The sequence below is a fragment of the Pseudorca crassidens genome, chromosome 4, assembly GCF_039906515.1.
Source record: "Pseudorca crassidens isolate mPseCra1 chromosome 4, mPseCra1.hap1, whole genome shotgun sequence".
Lineage (NCBI taxonomy): Eukaryota > Metazoa > Chordata > Mammalia > Artiodactyla > Delphinidae > Pseudorca > Pseudorca crassidens.
The window spans coordinates 122,396,871-122,424,380 of record NC_090299.1 but is presented as its reverse complement, the minus strand read 5'-3'; the positions used below and the strand labels follow the sequence as shown (position 1 = coordinate 122,424,380).

Here is a 27,510-nt window from a genome sequence, read left to right as displayed (position 1 = left end):
GTATTGTTGAATTTGGTTTCCTAATATTTTTTGAAGATATTTGCATCTATGATCATCAAGGATATCGGCCTGTAATTTTCTTTTTTGGTAGTGTTTTTGTCTGGTTTTGGTATCAGGGTATTACCAGCCTTGTAGATTGAGTTTGAGAGTGTTCCTTCCTCTTTAATTTTTTGGAATAGTTTGAGAAGGATTAGTATTAACTCTTCTTTAAATGTTTGGTAGAACTCCCTGTGAAGCCTCTGGTCCTGGACTTTTGTTTGTTGGAAGTTTTTGATTACTGATTCAATTTCATTACTAGTAATTGGTCTTTTCAGATTTTCTATTTCATCCTGATTCAGTCTTGGAAGATTGTATTTTTCTAGCAATTTATCCATTTTTTCTAGGTTGTGTAATTTGTTGGCAGATAATTGTTCATAGTAGTCTCTTATGATTGTTTGTATGTTTGTGATATTGGTTGTAATTTCTCCTATTTCACTTCTGATTTTATTTACTTGGGCCCTCTCCTTTTTTCTCAATGAGACTGGCTAAAGGTTCATCAGTTTTGTTTATCTTTTCAAAGAAACAGCTCTTAGTTTCATTGATCTTTTTAATTTTTTTAAAGTCTCTATTTCATTTATTTCCACTTTGATCTTTATTATTTCCATTCTTCTACTAACTTTGGGCTTTGTATAGTCTTCTTTTTCTAGTTCCTTTTAGTTGTAAATTTAGGTTGTTTATTTGAGATTTTTCTTGTTTCTTGAGGTTCGCCTGTATTGCTATGAACTTCCCTCTTAAAACTGATTCGCTGCATTCCATAGATTTTGGATCTTTGTGTTTCCATTTTCATTTGTCTTGAGGTGTTTTTTGATTTCCTTTTTATTTCTTTGTTCACCCATTGGTCGTTTAGTAGCAAGTTGTTTAGTATCCATGTGTTTATATTTTTTCCAGTTTTTTTCTTGTAATTGATTTCTACTTTTATACTGTTGTGATCAGGAAAAACACTTGATATGATTTTGATCTTCTTAAATTTATTGACACTTGTTTGACACATGGCCTAGCATGTTATCTACCCTGGAGAATGTTCCATGTGCACTTGAAAAGAATGTGTATTCTGCAGTTTCTGGATGCAGTGTTCTATATATATCTATTAAGTTCATCTGATCTAATCATTTAAGGCCAGTGTTTCCTTACTGATTTTCTATCTGGCTGATCTATCCATTGATATAAGTGAAACAGTAAAATCCCTTGCTCTTACTGTACTGCTGTCGATTTCTCCCTTTATGTCTGTTAATATTTGTTATATTGTATTTAGGTCCTCCTAATGTTGGGTGCATAAATATTCACAGATATTATATCCTTTTCTTGGACTGACCCCTTTATAATTTTGTAATGCCTTTCTTTGTCTTTTGTTTTAGTCTTTGTTTTAAAGTCTATTTTGTCTGATATGAGTATTGCTACCCTAGCTTTCTTTTAGTTTCCATTTGCATGGAATATCTTTTCCCATCCTTTCACTTTAAGTCAGTGTGTGTTTTTAGATCTGATGTGAAGCCAACATATAAATGGGTTTGGGTTTTTTTTTTTTTTTATCCATTCACCCACCCTATGTCCTTTGATTGGAGCATTTAGTCCATTTACATTTAAAGTTCTTATGATAAGTATGTACTTATTGCCATTTTGTTAATTGTTTTTTGGTCATTTTTGTAGTTCTCTGTTCCTTTCTCCTTCTTTTAGTCTCTTCCCCTGTGGTTTGATGATTTTCTTTAGTGTTAGGTTAGAGTTCTTTTCACTTTATTTTTTGGTATTTCTATTGTGGGTTTTTGGTTTGTGGTTCATGAGTTTCATATACATGTAACTATATATATATGTGTGTGTGTGTGTGTGTGTGTGTGTGTGTGTGTGTGTGTATGTGTGTGTGTGTTTTGAGCTGATGGTCACTTATTTGAATACATTCTAGAAGTACTACATTTTTACTCCCCTCCAGCCCATGTTTTATGGGTTTGGCATCAAATTTTATATCTTTTCACTTTGTGTCTCCCTTAACTACTTATTGTAGCTATAGTTTATTTTACAAATTTTGTCCTTTAACCTTCATACTACTGGTGGTTGATCCACTGCCTTCACTATCTATTTGCCTTTACCAGTGAATTTCTTTTCTTTCACCTATTTTCTTATGTCTAGTTATGGCTATTTGTTTTCCACTTAAAGGAAACCCATCAACATTTCTTGTAAGGCTGGTTTAGTGGTGATGAACTCTTAGTTTTTGCTTACCTGGGAACCTCTTTATTTCTCCTTCAATTCTGAATGATAACCTTTCTGGGAAGAGTATTCTTGGTTGTAATTTTTTTTTTCCTTTTAGCACTTTAAATATATCCTGCCCTCTCTTTTGGCTTGTAAAGTTTCTGCTGAAAAATTGGGGGTTTCCTTGTATGTCACTTATTTTTTCTTGCTGCCTTTAAAATATTCTCTTTATCTTTAACTTTTGCCATTTCAATTATGACATGTGTTGATGTGGATCATTTTGGGTTCATTATGTTTAGAATTCTCTGTGCTTCCTGGATCTGCATATCTGTTTCGTTTTCCAGATTAGGGAATTTTTCAGTCATTATTTCTTCAAACAAATTTTCTGTCCCTTTCTCCCTCTCTTCTCCGTCTCGGACCCCTGTAATGTGAATGTTAGTATACTTGATGCTGTCCCAGGGGTCCCTTAATATATCCTCATTTTTTAAAATTCTTTTTTCTTTTTGTTGTTCTGATTGGGTGATTTCCACTATTCTGTCTTCCAGGTCACCGATCCATTCTTCTGTATCATCTAATCTGCTGTTGATTCCCTCTAGTGTATTTTTCATTTCAGTTTTTGTATTCTTCAGCTCTGATTGGTTCTCTTCCTAACTATATGTTGAAGTTCTCACTGTGTTCCTCCATTCTTTTCCCAAGATCTGTGAGTATCTTTATGACCATTAACTGAACTCTTTATCGGGTAAATTACTTATCTCTGTTTCATTAGTTTTTTTTTTTTTTCTGGAATTTTATCTTGTTCTGTTCTTTCAAATTCCTTTGTCTCATCATTTGTTTGGCCTTTTGTATTTGTTTCTAAGAATTAGGTGTAATAGTTACCTCCCAGTCTTGAAGGAGGTGGCCTTGTGCAGCAGCACCCCTGTGTGGACTGTGTGTGCTGGAAAGCTTTGGCAGGCTGGCTAGGGCTGGAGTGGACATGGGCTGTGGATTTCCTAGGGCATGCTGGGGCTGGGCTGCCTAGGCAGGATGGCTGGAGTGGGTGTGGTCTAGGGCCATTGCTATTTTAAAAGATACTGTGCTTCACTGAGTTCTGGTTAGAAGGGACCTTATGAAATATGATTTAAATGGGGGTTTGTGGGCTTGCCTGATAAATGATTTGTCATTTAAATTATTTCTATGATGAAATGCTTTCTCCACTTCAAGCAAGGGACATACAAGAGTTATCTAGACAGCACCTTCTCCTATAGGTGTAATCCTGCCTCATCAGAGGGGTCAACAATGGAGAGTTACTTGGAGCAGGAAACTCACATGGGCTGCACAAGGTGTCTTAAATCATTATGAGGCTGTCATCTCCAAAGGGAGCCAGAAAGGGCTTTTGTGGTCTTTTTGCAACAGTGACTCCTTGGGCCATCAGTCCTTATGACTTGCCAGTGTTGAGCACTGTGGAGCATTGTTCAGTGCATCGAGATAAAGGCAGAAGTTAATGTTGCCAAAAAGGGTGATGATGGGAAAAGTGGGAAAAGTGGCAGCTCTGAGAGGATATCCCCTCCAACCCTCACAACATTGGCAGCACCAGAGTAGGCTTCCCTGAACTCCACATGTACTTTCTGCCCATCTCAAGGTTGTACCAGCATTAGAGGTGTGTCTGATTAATAACTGTTTAAACTGCAGGCTTTCTCTGTGCAAAGCAGCTGGTTGATATAATTAAGCCACAGCATGTTCTTGGGGCAGAGGCTTTGCATTCCAGTAGTCCGTGGCTTGATTCTGGGCTCCCTGGCTTACTACCTGTGGGACCTTGGCCACCTTATTTAGCATTTCTGAACTGTGATTGCCTCATTTATGAAGTGAGGAGGGTAGCACCAGATCCTAAAGCAGTCCCGAAGATTATGTGAGAAAATGTGGTAACTCAATATGTCATATTGTTGTTATGGTTGTGTTATGTTTTCCAAATGTACCCCTCCATCTCCCCACCCAAACCTTCCTGCTTATTGGCGGTATGAGTTTGTAAAGCCCAGAACTTCCTTGCTACTCAGATTACACTGGACACAGATATGCTAGATTAGAAATTGTGTTGGTGTCAGAGCAGCCTCCACAAAGGGAAGCTTGGCCTTAAGTTGGAGTTCATGTGATCGAGCCCAGCTCTTTGTGGCTGGCCTGTGGCCTTTTTTTGAGCCTGAATATTGCTTGACAGGAAACCCAACTATAGTAGAGAGGAAACCCACTTCCCTTTCTCTGTTCTCTTTTCCACAGAGAAGCCCTGGTATACTCTGGGAGCGGAACAGCCGGTTTTTAAATGGCGTTGGTACTGGAGACTCTTCTTGGGTTTGCCTTCTGCACCGTGCCAATTTGTTCCAACCAGCTTTCCTCGTTTGTTATGAAATCCTCCACTTCCAACTGGAACATAGCTAATATGGGACTTACCTATAATATGATGAATAAGCAATGATCCATAAAGATCCTTAGGGTGTACTACCTCTCATGAACTGGAGCTTCTTTATCCAGGAAGAAATGGGGCCTTAATGAGCCTCTCCCATTGTTGTCTTTTAAGATGTCAGTGGAGCATCTTGGCTCTCAGACTGTGTCAGGTCTCGGAGCTGAGCAGCCCGAAGAAGCTGGAGTGGGAGCACAGTGAACATGAGCAGCAGACAGCATGGGCCCTGGCCATCTGAGATATAGGAGCTGTGAATTGCCATGAGGCCGCATTTGGGTACTTTTGGTATTGGAGTTCCTCTTCATGTGCACAGAAATACAGCATTTAGCTCAGGTAATTCATTATACAGTAGAAAAGTGAACATTCTCATTGAAATAGAATATGGATTATGTTCAGGGGATGAAAACAAGTAAATTTCAATTCATCCAAAACTTAGATCCCTTTCACAAGTTTTAAACAACTTATATTTTGTAAGAAGGAGAAAGGATACCATATGTCCATTTACTGATGGATAAACCAGGCCCTACAAAGGCTGTGTAAAACTCCAAACTGGCCAATTTAGAAGGTCTCTTAATACCACCCTAAAGCTCTTCCCCAAATGGGATTAAATTAAGATACTCATAAACCAGAATTCATTTATTTGAATTTCAGTCTTTATCTTTACATTTATTTATCTGGTTTCTCTCACTGAATATATTTTCCTTCTCCAAAGTAGAAGAAAAAATTGATATTTATCTCTCCTACTTTTCTAGAGGATTAAAAAAGTATACGTGAATGGCTAAAAAATCATAAAAATATTTCATAGAAACTTATGATTTATTCTCCTACACAGATCAAAATTTGACATTGCCTTATTATCATTGAACACTACACATTTTCTCTTCATCTCATCAGTTTTATCTGGATTGGATTCAGATCTTGTTCAGAACAAGAACACAGAGAGCAAGAACAAACTTGTGGACACATTATGAGGTTATAAGCCCTTTGGAAAGTTTTGTGAATGATCTGATGGAATTATATACATTTCAAGAGGTTGGCAATGGGAATTAAAGTGAGCACTGGAATATTAAACTTCATTTGTTATGAGAGTAATAGCTTGTCCATTACTCATGATTTATCAGACATGAAATACATACATAGTTGTTAGAAGTACAAACTTCCAACTCTTGCTTTATGATAAAATGTATGTGATGTGACTTAGCATGGGATCCAATAAAATGCTGAGGAAAAAGTCAACATGCAAATAGTGCTCTAAAAAATTTAAACAATAGTTTCACTTCTCTTTCTCCAGGCCTTCACTAGCTGATGTCTAAAATAATAAATTTCACAGACATGTTGGAATACCATTAAATATGAATGTGAATGCACAGCAGTAGAGCAAATCTCCAGTTTTGCTACAAAGGGTCAAAGAGGTGTAATACCCTCCTCCGCATCAGGAAAATGGATATTAAATATACTTTCTAATGGTTAAAATTAAGGGTGTGGTGGAGAAAGAATGAATGGAATACATACTGTGGTGTTCTCCCTGAGAAGGGTTTTCGGGTAGCGCTGCAGAGGATGTAGCTTGTAATAAATGAGAACATTCCCCACATAGACAGAAATCACCAACAGTAAAGTTTTTTTTTTTTAACATCTTTATTGGAGTATAATTGCTTTACAATTGTGTGTTAGTTTCTGCTTTATAACAAAGTGAATCAGTTATACATATACATATGTTCCCATATCTCTTCCCTCTTGCATCTCCCTCCCTCCCACCTTCCCTAACCCACCCCTCTGGGTGGTCACAAACCACCTAGCTTATCTCCTTGTGCTATGCAGCTACTTCCCACTAGCTATCTATTTTAAGTTTGGTAGTGTATATATGTCCATGCCACTCTCTCACTTTGTCACAGCTTACCCTTCCCCCTCCCCATATCCTCAAGTCCATTCTCTAGTAGGTCTGAGACTTTATTCCCACCTTACCCCTAGGTTCTTCATGACCTTTTTTTTTCTTAGATTCCATATATGTGTGTTAGCATATGGTATTTGTTTTTCACTTTCTGACTTCACTCTGTATGACAGACTCTATGTCCATCCACCTCACTACAAATAACTAAATTTCGTTTATTTTAATGGCTGAGTAATATTCCATTGTATATATGTGCCACATCTTCTTTATCCATTCATCTGTTGATGGTAGATTGCTCCCATGTCCTGGCTATTTCAAATAGAGCTGCAATGAACATTTTGGGACATGACTCTTTTTGAATTCTGGTTTCCTCAGGGGATACGCCCAGTAGTGAGATTGCTGGGTCGTATGGTAGTTCTATTTGTAGTATTTTAAGGAACCTCCATACTGTTCTCCATAGTGGCTGTACCAATTCACATTCCCACCAACAGTGCAAGAGTGTTCCCTTTTCTCCACACTCTCTCCAGCATTTATTGTTTCTAGATTTTTTGATGATAGCCCTTCTGACTGGTGTGAGATGAGATCTCATTGTAGTTTTGATTTGCATTTCTCTCATGATTAATGATGTTGAACATTCTTTCATGTGTTTGTTGGCAATCTGTATATCTTTGGAGAAATGTCTATTTAGGTCTTCTGCCCATTTTTGGATTGGGTTGTTTGTTTTTCTGTTATTGATCTGCATGAGCTACTTATAAATTTTGGAGATTAATCCTTTGTCAGTTGCTTCATTTGCAAATATTTTCTCCCATTCTGAGGGCTGTCTTCTGGTCTTGTTTATGGTTTAATTTGCTGTGCAAAAGCTTTGAAGTTTCATTAGGTACCATTTGTTTATTTTTGTTTTTATTTCCATTTCTCTAGGAGGTGGGTCAAAAAGGATTTTGCTGTGATTTATGTCATATAGTGTTCTACCTATGTTTTCCTCTAAGAGTTTGATAGGGTCTGTCTTACACTTAGGTCTCTGATCTATTTTTTTATTTTTGTGTATGGTGTTAAGGAGTGTTCTAATTTCATAGTTTTACATGTACCTGTCCAGCTTTCCCAGCACCACTTATTGAAGGGGCTGTCTTTTCTCCACTGTATATTCTTGCCTCCTTTATCAAAGATAAGGTGACCATATGTGCATGGGTTTATCTCTGGGCTTTCTATATTGTTCAATTGATCTATATTTCTGTTTTTGTGCCAGTACCCTACTGTCTTGATTACTGTAGTTTTGTAGTATAGTCTGAAGTGCAGGAGCCTGATTCCTCCAGCTCCGTTTTTCTTTCTCAAGGTTGCTTTGGCTATTCGGGGTCTTTTGTGTTTCCATACAAATGGTGAAATTTTTTGTTCTAGTTCTGTGAAAAATGCCAGTGGGAATTTGTTAGGGATTGCATTGAATCTGCAGATTGCTTTGGGTAGTAGAGTCATTTTCACAATGTTGATTCTTCCAATCCATGAACATGGTATATCTCTCCATCTATTTGTATCATCTATAATTTCTTTCATCAGTGTCTTATAATTTTCTGTATACAGGTCTTTGTCTCCTTAGGTAGGTTTATTCCTAGATATTTTATTCTTTTTGTTGCAATGGTAAATGGGAGTGTTTTCTTAATTTCACTTTCAGATTTTTCATCATTAGCGTATAGGAATACAAGAGATTTCTGTGCATTAATTTTGTATCCTGCTACTTTACCAAATTCATTGATTAGCTCTAGTAGTTTTCTGGTAACATCTTTAGGATTCTCTATGTATAATATCATGTTATCTGCCAACAGTGACAGCTTTACTTCTTTTCCAATTTGGATTCCTTTTATTTCTTTTTCTTCTCTGATTGCTGTGGCTAAAACTTCCAAAACTACATTGAATAAGCGTGGTGAGAGTGGGCAACCTTGTCTTGTTCCTGATCTTAGTGGGAATTGTTTCAGTTTTTCACCATTGAGAACAATGTTGGCTGTGGGTTTGTCATATATGGCCTTTATTAGGTTGAGGAAAGTTCCCTCTGTGCCTACTTTCTGCAGGGTTTTTATCATAATTGGGTGTTGAATTTTGTTGAAAGCTTTCTCTGCATCTATTGAGATGATCATATGTTTTTCCTCCTTCAATTTGTTAATATGGTGTATCACACTGATTGATTTGCATATATTGAAGAATCCTTGCATTCCTGGAATAAACCCCACTTGATCATGGTGTATGATCCTTTTAATGTGCTGTTGGATTCTGTTTGCTAGTATTTTGTTGAGGAATTTTGCATCTACGATCGTCAGTGATATTAGCCTGTAGTTTTCTTTCTTTGTGATATCTTTGTCTGGTTTTGGTATCAGAGTGATGGTGGCCTCGTAGAATGAGTTTGGGAGTGTTCCTCCCTCTGCTGTATTTTGGAAGAGTTTGAGAAGGATAGGTGTTAGCTCTTCTCTAAATGTTTGATAGAATTCGCCTGTGAAGCCATCTGGTCCTGGGCTTTTGTTTGTTGGAAGATTTTTAATCACAGTTTCAATTTCAGTGCTTGTGATATGTCTGTTCATAGTTTCTATTTCTTCCTGGTTCAGTCTTGGAAGGTTGTGCATTTCTAAGAATTTGTCCATTTCTTCCAGGTTGTCCATTTTATTGACATAGAGTTGCTTGTGGTAATCTCTCATGATCCTTTGTATTTCTGCAGTGTCAGTTGTTACTTCTCCTTTCTCATTTCTAATTCTATTGATTTGAGTCTTCTCCCTTTTTTTTCTTGATGAGTCTGGCTAATGGTTTATCAGTTTTATTTATCTTCTCAAAGAACAAGCTTTTAGTTTTATTGATCTTTGCTATCATTTCCTTCATTTCGTTTTCATTTATTTCTGATCTGATCTTTATGATTTCTTCCCTTCTGCTAACTTTGGGGTTTTTTTGTTCTTCTTTCTCTAATTACTTTAGGTGCAAGGTCAGGTTGTTTATTTGAGATGTTTCCTGTTTCTTAAGGTAGGATTGTATAGCTATACACTTCCCTCTTAGAACTGCTTTTGCTGCATCCAATAGGTTTTGGGTCGTCATGTCTCCATTGTCATTTATTTCTAGGTATTTTTTGATTTCCTCTTTGATTTCTTCAGTGATCACTTCGTTATTAAGTAGTGTATTGTTTAGCCTCCATGTGTTTGTATTTTTTACAGATATTTTTTCCTGTAATTGATAGCATTGTGGTCAGATAAGATGCTTGATAAGATTTCAATTTTCTTAAATTTACCAAGGCTAGATTTGTGGCCCATGATATGATCTATCCTGGTGAATGTTCCATGAGCACTTGAGAAGAATGTGTATTCTGTTGTTTTTGGATGGAATGTCCTATGAATATCAATTAAGTCCATCTTGTTTAATGTGTCATTTAAAGCTTGTGTTTCTTTATTTATTTTCATTTTGGATGATCTGTCCATTGGTGAAAGTGGAGTGTTAAAGTCCCCTACTATGATTGTGTTACTGTCGCTTTCCCCTTTTATGGCTGCTTGCATTTGTCTTATGTATTGAGGTGCTCCTATGTTGGGTGCATAAATATTTACAATTGTTATATCTTTTTCTTGGATTGATCCCTTGATCATTATGTAGTGTCCTTCTTTGTCTCTTGTAATAGTCTTTGTTTTAAAGTCTATATTGTCTGCAATGAGAATTGCTACTCCAGCTTTCTTCTGATTTCCATTTGCATGGAATATCTTTTTCCATTCCCACACTTTCAGTCTGTATTTGTCTCTGGGTCTGAAGTGGGTCTCTTGTAGACAGCATATATAAGGGTCTTGTTTCTATATCCATTCAGCCAGTCTTTTGGTGGGAGCATTTAATCCATTTACATTTAAGGTAATTATTGATATGTATGTTCCTATTCCCATTTTCTTAATTGTTTTGGGTTTGTTATTGTGGGTCTTTTCCTTCTCTTGTGTTTCCTGCCTAGAGAAGTTCCTTTAGCATTTGTTGTAAAGCTGGTTTGGTGGTGCTGAACTCTCTCAGCTTTTGCTTGTCTGTAAAGGTTTTAATTTCTCCATCAAATCTGAATGAGATCCTTGCTGGTTAGAGTGATCTTTGTTGTAGGTTTTTCTCCTTCATCACTTTAAATATGTCCTGCCATTCCCTTCTGGCTTGTAGAGTTTCTGCTGAAAGATCAGCTGTTAACCTTATGGGGATTCCTTTGTGTGTTATTTGTTGTTTTTCCCTTGCTGCTTTTAATATGTTTTCTTTGTATTTAATTTTTGATCGTTTGATTAATATGTACCTTGGCGTGTTTCTCCTTGGATTTATCCTGTATGGGACTTTATGTGCTTCCTGGACTTGATTAACTATTTCCTTTCCCATATTTGGGAAGTTTTCAACTATAATCTCTTCAAATATTTTCTCAGTCCCTTTCTTTTTCTCTTCTTCTTCTGAGACCCCTATAATTCGAATGTTGGTGTGTTTAATGTTGTCCCAGAGGTGTCTGAGACTGTCCTCAGTTCTTTTCACTCTTTTTTCTTTATTCTGCTCTGCAGTAGCTATTTCCACTATTTTATCTTCCAGGTGACTTATCTGTCCTTCTGCCTCAGTTATACTGCTATTGATCCCTTCTAGAGTATTTTTAATTTCATTCATTGTGTTATTCACCATTGCTTGTTTCCTCTTTAGTTCTTCTAGGTCCTTGTTAAGTGTTTCTTGAATTTTCTCTTTTCTATTTCCAAGATTTTGGATCATCTTTACTATCATTATTCTGAAGTATTTTTCAGGTAGACTGCCTATTTCCTCTTCATTTGTTAGGTCTGGTGGATTTTTATCTTGCTCCTTCATCTGCTGTGTGTTTTTCTGTCTTTTCATTTTGCTTATCTTACTGTATTGGAGGGTCTCCTTTTTGCAGGCTGAAGGTTTGTAGTTCCCGTTGTTTTTGGTTTCTGTCCCCAGTGGCTAAGGTTGGTTCAGTGGGTTGTGTAGGTTTCCTGGTGGAGGGGACTAGTGCCTATGTTCTGGTGGATGAGGCTGGATCTTGTCTTTCTGGTGGGCAGGTCCACATCTGGTGGTGTGTTTTGGGGTGTCTCTGGCCTTTTTATGATTTTAGGCATCCTCTCTGCTAATGGATGGGGCTCTGTTCCTGTCTTGCTAGTTGTTTGGCATAGGGTGTCCAGCACTGTAGCTTGCTGGTGGTTGAGTGAAGCTGGGTGTTTGTGTTGAGATGGAGATCTCTGGGAGATTTTTGCCATTTGATATTATGTGGAGCTGGGAGGTCTCTTGTGGACCAGTGTCCTGAAGTTGGCTCTCCCACCTCAGAGGCGCAGCCCTGACGTTCAGCTGGAGCACCAAGAGACTGTCCTCCACATGGCTTTTGGGAGGTCTGCGGTCTTCTGCCAGTGTTCAGTGGGTGTTCTATAAGAGCAGTTCCACGTGTAGATGTATTTCTGATGTATCTGTGGGGAGGAAGTTTATCTCTGCGTCCTACTCTTACACATCTTCTCCTGTCTCCACCACCAGTGAAGTTTTATTGTGAAAAACTAAGGGACAACCCACATCTGCAACAGGGTCACCAGCTGTCAGAGAGATAAACAGAAAGGCTCCTTCAGTGACTGAGGGCCAGATGGCACCTCTACTATTACACGATTCAGAAGCTACTCTGGGGCAGGGGGAAGCCACCTTCACCATCCTGTCTGGAACATGCACCTGGCTCACCACCCACCTGCAAGCTGCTCTGTACATGTGCAGCTATGGAAGGCACAGTTATTTGAACATTAGGATGGGAAATAATCCAAAATATGCATCTTCTGTCACCTCCTTCTACAGATATTTCAGATGAAAGGAACTTTAGTGTGCAACAGTTATGTGATTTTGGACAAATGAGCTGCACTTTAGTGGTAAAATCGGGGGACACAATGTCTGCTTCCCCTGTGTTGACTGAGGTGGGGAACAAAGGAGATCACAGCTGGGAAAGTGCTCTGGAAGCAGTACTGAGCTACAGGGAGCCGAGCGGCTGTTGTTACTATGACAGCACATATACAAATGCACTGCGATGGCAAAGGAGGAAGTGGTGTCAATGCAGCAGCGTCTGGGACTCTCCTGCCTGCTGTCCCACTGTGCTCTGCAGGGCTACTCTCGCATCCCCACTGTTGGGTTACCTTGTCCCTGATGATTGGATCTTCAACCCACCATATTTCTTCTTGTCTTTTCTCTTCAGTTATTGGTGCCCTGTCCAGGCAGCCCCAGATGTGGATCAGACTGTTTCGTGTCCCTCTGTGTGTAACCCCTTTGTGGCCTATACCACTGACCTGAGTCCAAGTAGCCTTCAGAGGGTCCTTTAAGTTTTCTGGCCTCAGTCCCACTTGGCCGGAAACAGGATAGACTGTGCTGATGAGCTGTCGGGTCAATGACTTGTTATGGTTACCATAGTGACACTCTTACTCTATAGATCAGGCCTAATGCCAGCTACTCACCTCCTTATAAAAACCACAATAGCAATAACCTTTGATCTTTTATTTTTTATCACATTCAGACTAACCACCTATATATGCTCAGCACCAATATACGAGGAGGCTGGCAAAGAGGTTTTGTCTCAGGTGTAGACTTTAATATGTAGTGGCACCTGGCAATACTCTGTTGAAGGAGATTATGAGATCGGGTCTTAGTTTAGCAGTAAAGAGTATCATGATCAGTTAATTATGTCTGCCAGTGATGTGGAAAAATTTGCCAGAGCACGCGTGTCACATGTTTGTCATCTGAGTATAAAAAAGACTGATGTCATTTGTTTGTTTACTTTCTTCATCTTCGTGATAAAAAGAAGTGGCTTAGAAAAAAAGTTTGTGAGTATATTTGGGTCCTTTAATGAGAACTTGTTTATAATAATCTCAAAGTCAATAACCAAAATTATTTGATAGAACTTCAAGATTTAAACCAAAAAGACCCAAGGCCACAGCCATTCTTCTTTCCATGTCAAATAAGAAGACATCTTCCAGGTTTTTTATTTCTTCATCTCATAAATGGCCTGGATCTGAAGTCTTCTTAGAGTGGCTCTAAATCTTCTTTCAGAGAACACTACAATTGTTATTATATATATGCATTTGAACAAAAATACACACAGATCAAATCTGAAGTAACTATTTGGAGAGTTCAGGAAAAAATATCTTATAATAACTTACTTTTTTTGTCTTTAAATTACAGGCAGTACTTCCAGGGAAGGGTAAATACTCTTTACTTCTGTCCAAATTAGTCAGATCATTGCTTTAATTTTCCATTCTACTTTGTGGGTACCGTCAAAGCTAATGAATGAGTTTGCACCTTTCTTTCTGAAATTGAGATAAAGATGTATATATCTAAACAGGAAAAACAGGTTTTACTTAAGGAAGTAGAGTAGTTTTCATGAGGGCCACAAACCACATGCTAGGTAACCAGGACTCAAGATATGTTTCCTTTAGCACTCAGCGTCAGCAACTTTGACTCTACTAGTGATAATGAAAGTGTGCAGCCCCTTGAAAAATCTCCTCCGTATCTAGATCATTCATTTCCCATAGCTGATCATAGAGATTGTTAGCTATGATAAATGATAGATTTTGACTTTTTTCTTAGTTTATTACTTCTGATATTAAAAGAGGAAATGGACATAAACTCCATCTTTCAAAATCTGATCATCTCTCATTTGCATTTTTCATCTTTTTGTTTTAAGAATTTGATTCACTTTTATATCTACCCCACAAAATGCTGAATTTTTTTAAAATAAAAAGTTAAGATTCAGTTCAGTTTAATTTAGTGAAACTACCATGCTCCTATGTTTTATACTTTAGATTATAAGCCAAAATTTACAAGACTAATCCATTTCCTCTAATCAGTGGAGCTACACTCTTTTACAGTTTGAAGTGATGACTGGACTATATTCTTATAAAACTAGTTCTTTCCCTGTAGGTCTATAAGTACAACCTATTTCTAGAAGATTCCAAATTTCTCTTACTTGATGCCTGGATTTAATTAACAGTAAATAACAATGTTCAAATGTATACACATGCTACTTAAAAAAATATAGGCCTTGGAGATCAGAAATAAAAGGAAAGCAAAAAATCATTATAATGTATTGTGTATGCAAATATTTAATTTCTTAACTATCTTTAAAGTGGATACCCAGTGCCGTGCTTTCTCAGCATGCAAGGGGAAAGGTCAGAAGTTTGCATGATGAATTCAATAATTGTATAAGAACTTATTTTGAAATGAGGGCCACATTTCAGAGCGATTTAAAAGATTCTTTATCAATTTCCAGAGCAGTTAGAACTTCTCATTTTTAATAATAACTGCCACATATGAAATGTAGGAATGTTGTGCCTCATAAATAAACGCACGAAATATGTGAAATTGAGGCACATGCATGCAAAGGAGGAAACCTGGCAGCTGGGACACATTAATAATGCCAGAGGGGTCACCATCTGGGCATGTGCGGATAAAACACATCTGCATTCCTGGCAAAGGGCAGCCTGTGCATCTGGATCACATCACCCCGTCCTCCCCACCCACGCATCATGGCAGGAGGAATTTCCTGACGAATAAGATGCTGCTGAAAGGTACCATGTTTGTTCTTGCAGCCATGCACATAGTGAATCTGAAAAGAACTGCTAATCAAGTCAAAACAAAGAAATCTTTTCATTTGTCTAATTGTACAGAATGATGAATGAGTCACACAGTATGAAAGAAAGAAAGAAAGAAAAAGAAAGAAAGAAAAAGAAAGTTGTTTTATGCCCATTCCCTTTGCACTACAAATCCTAAACTATCTGCAACCATTTGTGGTGGGTCTGTGTGTATTTGTATAGGTGGGGCTGGAGGGAGAGCAGAAGGATGCTCAGAGGTAAGCAGAAAATTATAATTTCCTGGCTCCAGGAAATATTACTGCTATCAGTTCAAAGTCAATGAAGGAGAGTGTGGACATATCGAATAAGTAAAAGTACAGAATCCTGGCATATGAAGGGCTCTTAGAAATTCACTTGCTCCATATTTCTATCTTCAAATCAATTGACTGTTGATTTTGCTACTTAAATTCTTAAAGGAGATTCTGCAGTGGCATATATGTATACATGTAAGTATGTATGCAACTATGTATGTATTTGTGTATTAAAAAGATTCGAATAGATAACACTTTATTGGTACAGTAATGTGTTTTAGTGTTTCACAGCTATTAATAGTCAGGAAGTTTGATTTAAATAAAGCAAATTTTCAATCTGTGGCAAATTATTTGCCTGTGTATTGAGGCAAGTTAACAGTGTATCTGAAGCTGAAATTCTGTGTATTTACTCCTCAAGCCTTCTATTGATTTGAAGAGCAGTAGAAAGATTCTTTTTTGGTGCACCCTCCTCCACTTCCTGCAGATACGAAAAACAGGATACATAAAAGAAGGTGGCGAGGGTGTTGTTGAATGAAATTTTATTTTTAATTAAATGCTGTTAAAAGCATTTGGGAATAATTTAACTTTGAGGCTTTGCCTATGTGTATACTGTATCAACACTAGCAGCTGGAAAGAGAAAAATTCAAATATCCAGATGTTCAGTCTATGCTGTGCTAAAAATGTGATCGTGTATTTGCAAACATTCAGGTATTTAGTAGTATCTCAAACAAAATATGAAAAATTTTCTACTTTCTACCCACACTTTTTGGCATCACCTAGGAGCAGTTTATGTTATATTTTTCAACTTTATTTTCTTAATAAGCTGTTTCCTTTGCTCTATATATTTATGATAAGCTTCTCTGATGTACACAGCTCCTATAGACCATACAACAGAATCAGTCTAGACAAATTAAATGAGCACTTCAGAAGACAGACAAATTTGTTAAAAGCTGTATCTGAAAAAATTCTGAGCTTTTGGATTGGTCTCTCGCCTCTGAAGTACCTGGTCCAAATTATGCATGAAATAATGTGAAAGTAATAATACTTTATGCATAATAAATAATACCTTCAGGGCATAAATATTATGTATAAATAATAATAATAATACCTTCAATGTACAAAACTGTTCACACACATTATTGTGTGTGTACTTCCTACTTTTTTTTCTAAATTCCTCCCTTTTTTATCTGTAAACTCCCACTCCCACCATTTATCATTGATTGACTGAATTGTTCCATCCCAGTACACAAATATAGGAGTATCAGAATTGTTAACCTGTACCGCATGGGAAACAACCTTGCCCACTAGTGATCACATGAAGCTCCTATTGACTTCATCTTACAGACTCCTCTCATTTCCAAAGGTACTCAGAGCAGCACCTTTCCCCCTAATTCCCTTCAATGAGGTTGTTTCACACACTTGTAATGCACTTAGATTTTCTCTTCACGGTCTGCATTTCTCCCTGGGATTCCCTAAACTTCCTAAATGATTTTTAAAAATTTGCATACCTTAAGGTCTGCTTTTTGTGCTGTATAGTTCAATGGGATTTGAGAAATGCATAATATCTTGTAAGCAAAATTACAGTATCATACAGATCAGTTTTACTGCCTTAAATTCCCATTTCACTTCCTTATCCTTTTCCTTCCCTGAGCCACTGGCAACCACTGATTATTTTATTGTCTTTGTTTTTGCATTTTCCAGAATGTCATATAATTGGAATCATACAGTATATAGCCTTTTCATATTGGCTTGTTCCTTCATGTCTTTTTGTGGCTTGATAACCCATATCTTTTTACTGCTGACTAATGCTTCATTGTATGGAGGTACCACAGTTTGCTTATTCATTCATATTTTAAAGGACATCTTGGTTGCTTCCAGTTTGGGGTGATTATGAATAAAGGTGCTTTAAATATTTTCATGCAGGTTTTTTTGTGAATGTAGGTTTCAATTCAATTGGGTAAATACCCAGTAGTGATCGCTGAATCATAAGGCTATGTTTAGCTTTGTGGGAGACTGCCCAGCTGCCTTCCAAACTGGCTTTACCATTTTGCATTCCCACACAGCAAGAGTTCCTGCTGCTCCACATCCTCATCAGCATTTGGTATTGTTAGATTTTTTATTTTAATCATTTTAATAAGCATGTATTGGTAACTCATTATTGTTTTAACTTGCCATTCCCTTAGATGGTGAGCTTCTTTTCATATGCTTATTTGCCATCTGTATATCTTCCTTGATGAGCTGTCTTTTTAGATATTTTGACATTTAACTGAGTTGATTTCTTATGATTGAGCTTTAAGTATATTTTGGATAACAGTCCTTTATTAAGTATGTATTTTATAGTTACTTTCTCCCAGTTTGTAGCTTGTCTTTTCATTCCCTTAACAGTGTCTTTCACAGAGCACTTTTTACTCCAAATAAAATTCAACTTACCAATATTGTCTTTCCTGGATCATGCTTTAGGTGTTGTATCTAAAACTCATCACCAAATGCAAATTCATCTAGATATTTTTCCTATGTTATCTTCTAGAAGTTTTATAGTTTTGCATTTTACATTTAGGTCCATGATCCATTTTGAGTTCATTTTTGTGAAATACATAAGTTCTATGTCTAGATTTTCTAGATTATTATTAATTTTTTTGCATATGGATGGCCAATTGTTTCAGTACCATTTGTTGAAAGATATCCTTGCTCCATTGAATTGCCTTTTTGCTCCTTTGTCATGGATCAGTTGACTATATTTGTGGGGGTCTATTTATGGGCTCTCTATTCAGTTCCATTGATCTATGTGTCTATTCTTTCACCAATACCACACTGTAGTCATTACTACAGCTTTATAGTAAATCTTGAAGTTGGGGAGCATCACTCCTCCAACATTGTTCTTCATTGTCGTGCTGTCTATTCTAGGTCATTTGCCTTTTCTTATAAATTGTAGAATCAGTTTGTCAATGTTCCCAAAATAGATTGCTGGGATTTTGATTGGGATTGTAGAACCTTTAGATCAAGTTGGAAAGAATCAACATCTTGACAATATTGAACTTTCCAATCCATGAACATTGATTATCTTTCCATTTATTTGAGATCTTCTGTTTTTGCATATAGCTCTTGTACATATTTTGCTAGATTTGTACCTAAGTATTTCTTTCCTAAGTATTGTAAATGGTATTGTGTTTTAATTTCAAATTCCAATTATTCATTGCTAGTATATAAGAAAGTAATTGACTTTTGTATATTGACCTCGTTTCCTGCAACCTTGCTATAATCATTTATTATTTCCAGGAGTTTTTTGTTGATTTTTTTGGAGTTTTCCATAGAGACAAACATGTCATCTGCAAACAAAGATGGTTTTATTTCTTCCTTCCCAATCTGTATACCTTTTATTTCCTTTTTTGTCTTATTGTACTAGCCAGGACTTCCAGCACAATGACAAATTGGGGTGATAAGAGGAGACATTTTTGTCTTCTTCCTTATCTTAAGGGGAAAGCATCCAGTTTCTCACCATTAAGTATAATGTTAGGGTAGGTTTTTTGTAGATATTCTTATCAAGTTGAAGAGTTTCCCTCTATTTCTAGTTTGCTGAGAGTTTTTATATGAATGGGTGTTGGACCTTGTCAGATGCTTTTTCTACATCCATTAATATAATCACGTAAGTTTTCTTCTTTACCCTCTTGATGTGGTTGATTGCATAAACTGATTTTTAATTGTTGAACCAATCTTACCTACCTGGAACAAATTCCACTTGGTCATGATGTATAATTCTTTTAAATGCATGGTTTAATTCAATTTGTTTCTATTTTGTTTAGGAATTTTACAATTATTTTGGTGAGAGATACTGGTCTAGAGTTTCTCTTTCTTATAATGTCTTCATCTGGTTGAGGTATTAGGATAATGCTGGCTTCAAAGAATGCGTTCTGAAATATTTCCTCTGCTTCGACTTTCTAGAGAGATTGTATCATTTCTTCCTTAAATATGTGGTAGAATTCACCAGTGAAACCATCTGGACCTGGTGCTTTATGTTTTGGAAGGTTATTAATTATTGATTCAATTTTTAAAGATAGATAGAAGGCTTATTCAGACTATTTCTCCTTATGTGAGTTCTGGTATAGTTTGAGTCTTTCAAGGAATTAGTCTATTTCATCTAAACTTGTAGGCATACAGTTGTTCATAATATTCATTTATTTGCTTTTTATGTCCATGAGATCAGTAATAATGACCCTTTATTCTTTTCTTATATTAGTAATTTGTGTTCTCTCTCTTATTTTTCTTTGTTAGCTGGCTAGAGGTTTATTAAATTTATTGATCTTCTCCAAGAAGTAGCTTTTGAACTAGTTTTGAACTCTTCTCCCCTTAGCATGACTTGTAATTTTTGGTTGAGAAGTTCTTATTGAGGTTCTTATTTGGGTAGTAAGAACATTTAGTGTGAGACTTTGTGTTAATTTGGCTAGGAGTTGGGCTGTGTTTGATGTTTGCCATGTGTTAGAGTCTCCAATTTCCATTAGTATACGTGTTTGTGTCTCCCTTTTTGTCACTGGTTTCCCTAGAAACGCATTCTTGTGTAGCTTGCAGCTCTTTCAGCTGTAATCCACTGTTTTCTGGATGCCTGATGATGTGGGGGTCAGGTGATGGGCAGTGGAAGTGTTCTATTATTCTGTGATTAAGCCTTGGTCTTTTAGTAGTCCCCATACTACGACCTTCACAGTGTTTCTGAACTTTTTGTTTTCCCCTGAGGTGAGACAGGAAGGCTAGAGGGGCCTGGAGTTGGGTAATTTCTCTTTCTCCACATTGGCTAAGGCTCTGATAAAATCTTTTCCCTTGCGGTGCAGGTCTTTGTCATGGTGAACACTCTGGAACTCTAGTTCAAAATAATTAACTTTTCCCCTAACCCTGTCAGAAGCACAAAAGTTTTTCTTGGCTTTTTACCATGAGAAGACTTGGTGGGATCCTTGAAGGTAAAACCTACAAAAATATGGGCGGTCCTTAAGACTGTGGCCCCAGGAGTTTCTCACTCTCACACTGGCCTAAACTCTACTCCCAACAATTCTTCCAGGTTACCCATTAAGTGTTTCCTCCAGTTTATGGCTCTTGCAGTTTCTGCTCCCAATAAGCAGATCTTAGTTTTGAGTTCCTGTATTCACCTGTCTTTCCAGTTTTGTGGGTGATGGCTTTCCCTGTGACATCTATTCTCTGATAGGTCCAGCAAAAGTCACTGACATTCAGTTTGTTCAGCTTTTTTTTTTTTCTTGTTATATGGGAGTGATGACTTTCAAGCTTCTTACATATTAGAGCTGAAACTAGAAGGCCTTCCTATTTTTAAAAATTCCATCATTTTAAAGATCAGGAAACTGAGGCTCACTGTGGTAAGATGAGTAGCTAGAGTTGTCTAACTCCTAAGCCAGTGTTCTTGGCTTCACAGCCTGCTCCTGTTTCCTGGTAATACATCTCACAGAACCAGCCCGGGGAATACTCCCAGACAAAGCAGATGGCAGAGTAGGAGGGTGTGCTAAGGCAGGGTAAACAGGTGTGATGTTTGAAAAAACAATACATCAAAATCTCCTAACAGAGAATGTAAATTTATGAGGGGGGTGTATTCATTTTAGCTTTACAAAAGCATTCAGAAAAGGACTCTTTTATTAGTAAACTGCTTTTACAGTGTATGATTAAATTTGCACAAATGTTATATACAAGTCATATCCCTTGAATGTATTCAGAGTCAACTGATGGTACTGAACACTCACTGTGTATCTAGAAATTCTCACAGGAAAATATTCTGAATCACAAGTCTGGGAGATGGGCTCTTATCTGCAGTATTTGCATTTTGCAGATTAGGAAACCGTGATTCAGAGATATTGAAGGAGCTGATCCTTGATATGAGAGAAAATAACTAGTGAGGTTGGATTCTTGTCTCTTCTCTGCAACTAATTAGTGATATGACCTTGACCAAGTTATTTAATCTCTCTGAACTATATTTCACAAAGGGAAGAAAAAAATTATTATCTCCCAGGGTAACTTAGATAATGTACAAAAAGCACTTATTACAACTATAATAAGATGTAATAGTTATATATAAATTTATATATAGTATTTCATATATAAGTATATTATTATAGTGATATAATTGTTATTATTACTATGGAGTAACTATTATTATAGTAATTATAATTAAGTTAGTTATATACAATAATATACTACTAATATACTGGTGGAAGTTACAATATCAAATCATGGAAATAAACTTCACTATATGGCCACTTATAGAAAAGAGCCAGTGAGAGGACCTTCAAGATGGCAGAGGAGTAAGACGTGGAGATCACCTTCCTCCCCAGAAATACATCAAAAATACATCTACATGTGGAACAACTCCTACAGAACACCTACTGAATGCTGGCAGAAGATGTCAGACTTCCCAAAAAGCAAGAAACTCCCCACGTACCTGGCCGTGTGGCTGACAGGGTCTTGGTGCTCCAGTCAGGTGTCAGGCCTGAGCCTTTGAGGTGGGATGGTCAAGTCCAGGACATTGGACAACCAGAGACCTCCTGGTCCCACGTAATACCAGTCGGTGACAGCCCTCCCCAGAGGTATCCATCTCAAAGTTAAGACCCAGCTCCACTTAACGCCCAGCAAGTTCCAGTGCTGGACACCTCATGTCAAACAACTAGCAAGACAGGAACACAACCACACCCATTAGCAGAGAGGCTGCCTAAAATCATAATAAGTTCACAGACACCCCAAAACACATCACTAGACGTGGTCCTGCCCACCAGAAAGACAAGATCCAGCCTCATCCACCAGAACACAGGCACTAGTGCCCTCCACCAGGAAGCCTACCCAACCCACTGAACCAACCTTAGCCACTGGGGGCAGACACCAAAAACAATGGGAACTACAAACCTGCAGCCTGCAAAAAAGAGACCCCAAACACAGTAAGTTAAGCAAAATGAGAAGACAGAGAAACACACAGCAGACGAAGGAGCAAAGTAAAAACCCACCAGACCAAACAAATGAAGAGGAAATAAGCAGTCTACCTGAAAAAGAATTCAGAATAATGATAGTAAAGATGATCCAAAATCTTGGAAATAGAATACAGAAAATACAAGAAACGTTCAACAAGGACCTAGAAGAACTAAAGAACAAACAAACAATGATGAACAACACAATAAATGAAATTAAAAATTCTCTAGGACTTCCCTGGTGGCACAGTGGTTGAGAGTCCACCTGCTGATGCAGGGGACACGGGTTCGTGCCCCGGTCTGGGAAGATCCCACATGCCGCAGAGTGGCTAGGCCCGTGAGCCATGGCCGCTGAGCCTGCACGTCCGGAGCCTGCACTCCACAATGGGAGAGGCCACAACAGTGAGAGGCCCACATAATGCCAAAAAAAAAAAATTCTCTAGAAGGAATCAATAGCAGAATAACTGAGGCAGAAGAACGGATAAGTGACCTGAAAGATAAAATAGTGAAAATAACTACTGCAGAAGAGAATAAAGAAAAAAGAATGAAAAGAATTGAGGGCAGAGGGGAGACCTTCAAGATGGCAGAGGAGTAAGTCATGGAGATCACCTTCCTCCCCACAAATACATCAGAAATACATCTACATGTGGAACAACTCCTACACAACATGTACTGAGTGCTGGCAGAAGACCTCAGACTTCCCAAAAGGCAAGAAACTCCCCACATACCTGGGTAGGGCAAAAGAAAAAAGCATAAACAGAGAGAAAAGGATAAGAATGGGACCTGCACCAGTGGGAGGGAGCTGTGAAGGAGGAAAGGTTTCCATACACTAGGAAGCCCCTTCACTGGCAGAGATGGTGGGTGGTGGTGGGGAAGCTTCAGAGCCATGGAGGAGAGCACAGCAGTAGGGGTGCAGAGGGCAAAGTGGAGAGATTTCTGCACAGAGGATCTGTACCGACGAGCACTCACCAGCCTGAGAGGCTTGTCTGCTCACCTGCCAGGGTGGGTGGGGGCTGGGAGCTGAGGCTCGGTCTTCGGAGGTCAGATCCCAGGGAGAGGACTGGGGTTGGCTGCGTGAACACAGCCTGAAGGGGGCTAGTGCACCATAGGTAGCCGGGAGGGAGTCTGGGAAAAAGTCTGAAACTGCCTAAGAGGCAAGAGACCATTGTTTTAGCGTGCGTGAGGAGAGGGGATTCAGAGCACCGCCTAAATGAGCTTCAGAGATGGGCACGATCTGCGGCTATCAGTGCAGACAACAGACATGGGCATGAGATGCTAAGGCTGATGCTGCAGCCACCAAGAAGCCTGTGTGCAAGCACAGGTCACTATCCACACTTTCCCACCCGAGAGCCTGTGCAGCCTGCCACTGCCAGGGTCCCATGATCCAGTGACAACTTCCCCGAAAGAACACATGGCGCACCGCATGCTGTTGCTACGTCATGCCGGCCTCTGCCACTCACCCCACATTCCATACCCCTCCCTTCCCCAGGCCTGAGTAAGCCAGAGCCCCCTAATCAGCTGCTAATTTAACACCGTCCTGTCTGTGGGGGAACAGACGCCCTCAGGCAAGCTACATACAGAAGCCGGGCCAATCCAAAGCTGAATCCCAGGAGCTGTGCAAACAAAGGAGAGAAAGGGAAATTTCCTCCAACAGCCTCAGGAGCAGCAGATTAAATCTTCACAATCAACTTGATGTACTCTGCATCTGTGGAATACCTGAATAGACGATGAATCATACCAAAATTGAGGTGGTGGACTTTGGGAGCAACTGTAGACTTGGGGTTTGCTGTATGTGACTGACTGGTTTCTGGTTTTAGGTTTATCTTAGTTAGTATTTAGAGTTTATTATCTTTGGTAGATTTATTTATTGATTTGGTTACTCTCTTCCTTTTTAAAAATATATAGATATACATTTTTTTTCCTTTTTCTCTTTTTCTGAGTGTGTATGTGTATGCTTCTTTGTGTGATATTGTCTATATAGCTTTGCTTTTACCATTTGTCCTAGGGTTCTGCCTGTCCTTGTTTTTTTGATAGATTTTAGTGCTTGTTATCATTGGTGGATTTGTTTTTTGGCCTGGTTGTTCTCTTCTTTCTTTCTTTCTTTTTTCTTTCTTTTATTACCTTTTAAATTTTTAATATTTTTTTAATAATGTTTTGTTTTTATTTTATTTTATTCTTTCTTTCTTTCATATTTTCTCCCTTTTCATCTGAGCCATGTGGCTGACAGCGTCTTGATGTTCTGGCTGGGTGTCATGTCTGTGCCTCTGAGGTAGGAGAGCTGAGTTCAGGACATTGGACCACCAGACACCTCCTGGTTCCATGTAATATCAAACAGTGAAAGCTCTCCCAGAGATCACCATCTCAATGTTATGACACAGCTCCACTCAACAACCAGCAAACTACAGTGCTGGACACCCTATCCTACAAAACTAGCAAGACAGGAACAAAACCACACCCATTAGCAAAGAGGCTGACGAAAATCATAAGTTCACAGACACCACAAAACTAACAACCAGACGTGGTCTTGCCCACCAGAAAGACAAGATCCAGCCTCATCCACCAGAACACAGGCACTGGTCCCCTCCACCAGGAAGCCTACACAACCCACTGAACCAACCTTAGCCACTGGGGGCAGACACCAAAAACAATGGGAACTACAAACCTGCAGCCTGTGAAAAGGAGACCACAAACACAGTAAGTTAAGCAAAATGAGAAGACAGAGAAATACGCAGCAAACGAAGGAGCAAAGTAAAAACCCACCAGACCAAACAAAGAGGAAATAGGCAGTCTACCTGAAAAAGAATTCAGAGTAATGATAGTAAAGATATCCAAAATATTAGAAGTAGAATGGAGAAAATACAAGAAACGTTTAACAAGGACTTAGAAGAAGTAAAGAGCAAACAAACAATAATGAACAACACAATAAATGAAATTAAAAATTCTCTAGAATGAATCAATAGCAGAATAACTGAGCCAGAAGAACGGATAAGTGACATGGAAGATAAAATGGTGGAAATTACTGCAGAGCAGAATAAACAAAAAAGAATGAAAAGAATTGAGGACAGTCTCAGATGCCTCTGGGACAACATTAAATGCACCAACATTTGAATTATCGAGGTCCTAAAAGAAGAAGAGAAAAAGAAAGGAACTGAGAAAATATTTGAAGAGATTACCTTTGAAAACTTCCCTGACATGGGAGAGGAAATAGTCAAGTCCAGGAAGCACAGAGAGTCCCATACAGGATAAATCTAAGGAGAAACATGCCAAGACACATATTAATCAAACTATCAAAAATTAAATACAAAGAAAAAATATTAAAAGCAGCAAGGGAAAAGCAACAAATAACACACAAAGGAATCTCCATAAGGTTAACAGCTGATCTTTCAGCAGAAACTGCAAGGTATAAGGGAGTGGCAGGACATATTTTAAGTGATGAAAGGCAAGAAACTACAACCAAGATTACCCAGAAAGGTTGTTATTCAGATTTGACAGAGAAATTAAAACATTTACAGACAAGCCAAAGCTAAGAGAATTCATCATCACCAAAACAGCTTTACAACAAATGCTAAAGGAATTTCTCTAGGCAGGAAACACAAGAGAGGGAAAAGACCTACAGTAACAAACCCAAAACAATTAAGAATATGGTAATAGGAACATAAATATCATAATCACCTTAAATGTAAGTGGATTAAATGCTCCAACCAAAAGACACAAGCTTGCTGAATAGATACAAAAACAGGACCCGTATATATGCTGTCTATAAGAGACCCACTTCAGACCTAAGGACACATACAGACTGAAAGTGAGGGGATGGAAAATGTTATTCCATGCAAATGGAAAGCAGAAGAAAGCTGGAGTAGCAATTCTCATATCAGGCAAAATAGACTTTAAAATAAAGACTATTACAAGAGACAAAGAAGGACACTACATAATGATCAAGGGATCAATCCAAGAAGAAGATATAACAATGGTAAATATTTATGCATCCAACATAGGAGCACCTCAATACACAAGGCAAATACTAACAGCCATAAAAGGGAAAATCGACAGTAACACAATCATAGTAGGGGACTTTAATGTCCCACTTTCACCAATGGACTGATCATCCACAATGAAAATAAATAAGGAAACATAAGCTTTAAATGACACATTAAACAAGATGGACTTAATTGATATTTATAGGACATTCCATCCAAAAACAGCAGAATACAGTTTCTTCTCAAGTGCTCATGGGACATTCTCCATGATAGATCATATCTTGGGTCACAAATCAAGTGTTGGTAAATTTAAGAAAATTGAAATCATATCAAATATCTTTTCTGACTACAGCACCGTGAGACTAGATATCAATTACAGGAAAAAAACTGTAAAAAATACAAACATATGGAGGCTGAACAATACACTACTAATTAGCCAAGAGATCACTGAAGAAATCAAAGGGAAACAAAAATATACCTAGAAACAAATGACAATGAAAACATGATGACCCAAAACCTATGGGATGCAGCAAAAGCAGTTCTAAGAGGTAAGTTTATAGCAATACAATCCTACCTCAAGAAACAAGAAAAATATCAAATAAACAACCTAACATTACACCTAAAGCAATCAGAGAAAGAAGAACAAAAAACCCCCAAAATTAGCAGAAGGAAAGAAATCATAAAAATCAGATCAGAAATAAAGGAAAAAGAGGGGCTTACCTGGTGGTGCAGTGGTTGAGTGTCCGTCTGCCGATGTAGGGGACACGGGTTCGTGCCCCGGTCCGGGAAGATCCCACATGCCGTGGAGCGGCTGGGCCCATGGGCCATGGCTGCTGAGCCTGTGCGTCCAGAGCCTGTGCTCTGCAACGGGAGAGGCCACGGCAGTGAGGGGCCCGCGTACCGCAAAAAAAAAAAAAAAAAAAAAAAAGAAAGAAAGAAAGGAAAAAGAAATTAAACAATAGCAAATATCAATAAAACTAAAAGCTGGTTCTTTGAGTAGATTAAAAAAAATTCATAAACCATTAGCCAGACTCAACAAGAAAAAAAGGGAAAAGACTCAAATCAGTAGAATTAGAAATGAAAAAGGAGGAGTAACAACTGACACTGCAGAAATACAGAGGATCATGAGAGATTACTAAAAGCAACTATATACCAATAAAATGGACAACCTGGAAGAAATGGACAAATTCTTA

The 27,510-nt window shown here is 38.1% G+C and overlaps 1 protein-coding gene across 1 annotated transcript in view; it reads right to left on the bottom strand.

Annotated features, from left to right (window-relative positions):
• Window positions 1-27,510, bottom strand: part of RNF175 (ring finger protein 175) — a 76,869-nt gene that overhangs the window by 30,323 nt on the left and 19,036 nt on the right. Inside the window, 2 exon segments of the mRNA XM_067734646.1 lie at window positions 6,158-6,246; window positions 12,011-12,076. Of these exon segments, the coding sequence (XP_067590747.1) occupies window positions 6,158-6,246; window positions 12,011-12,076 (155 nt within the window).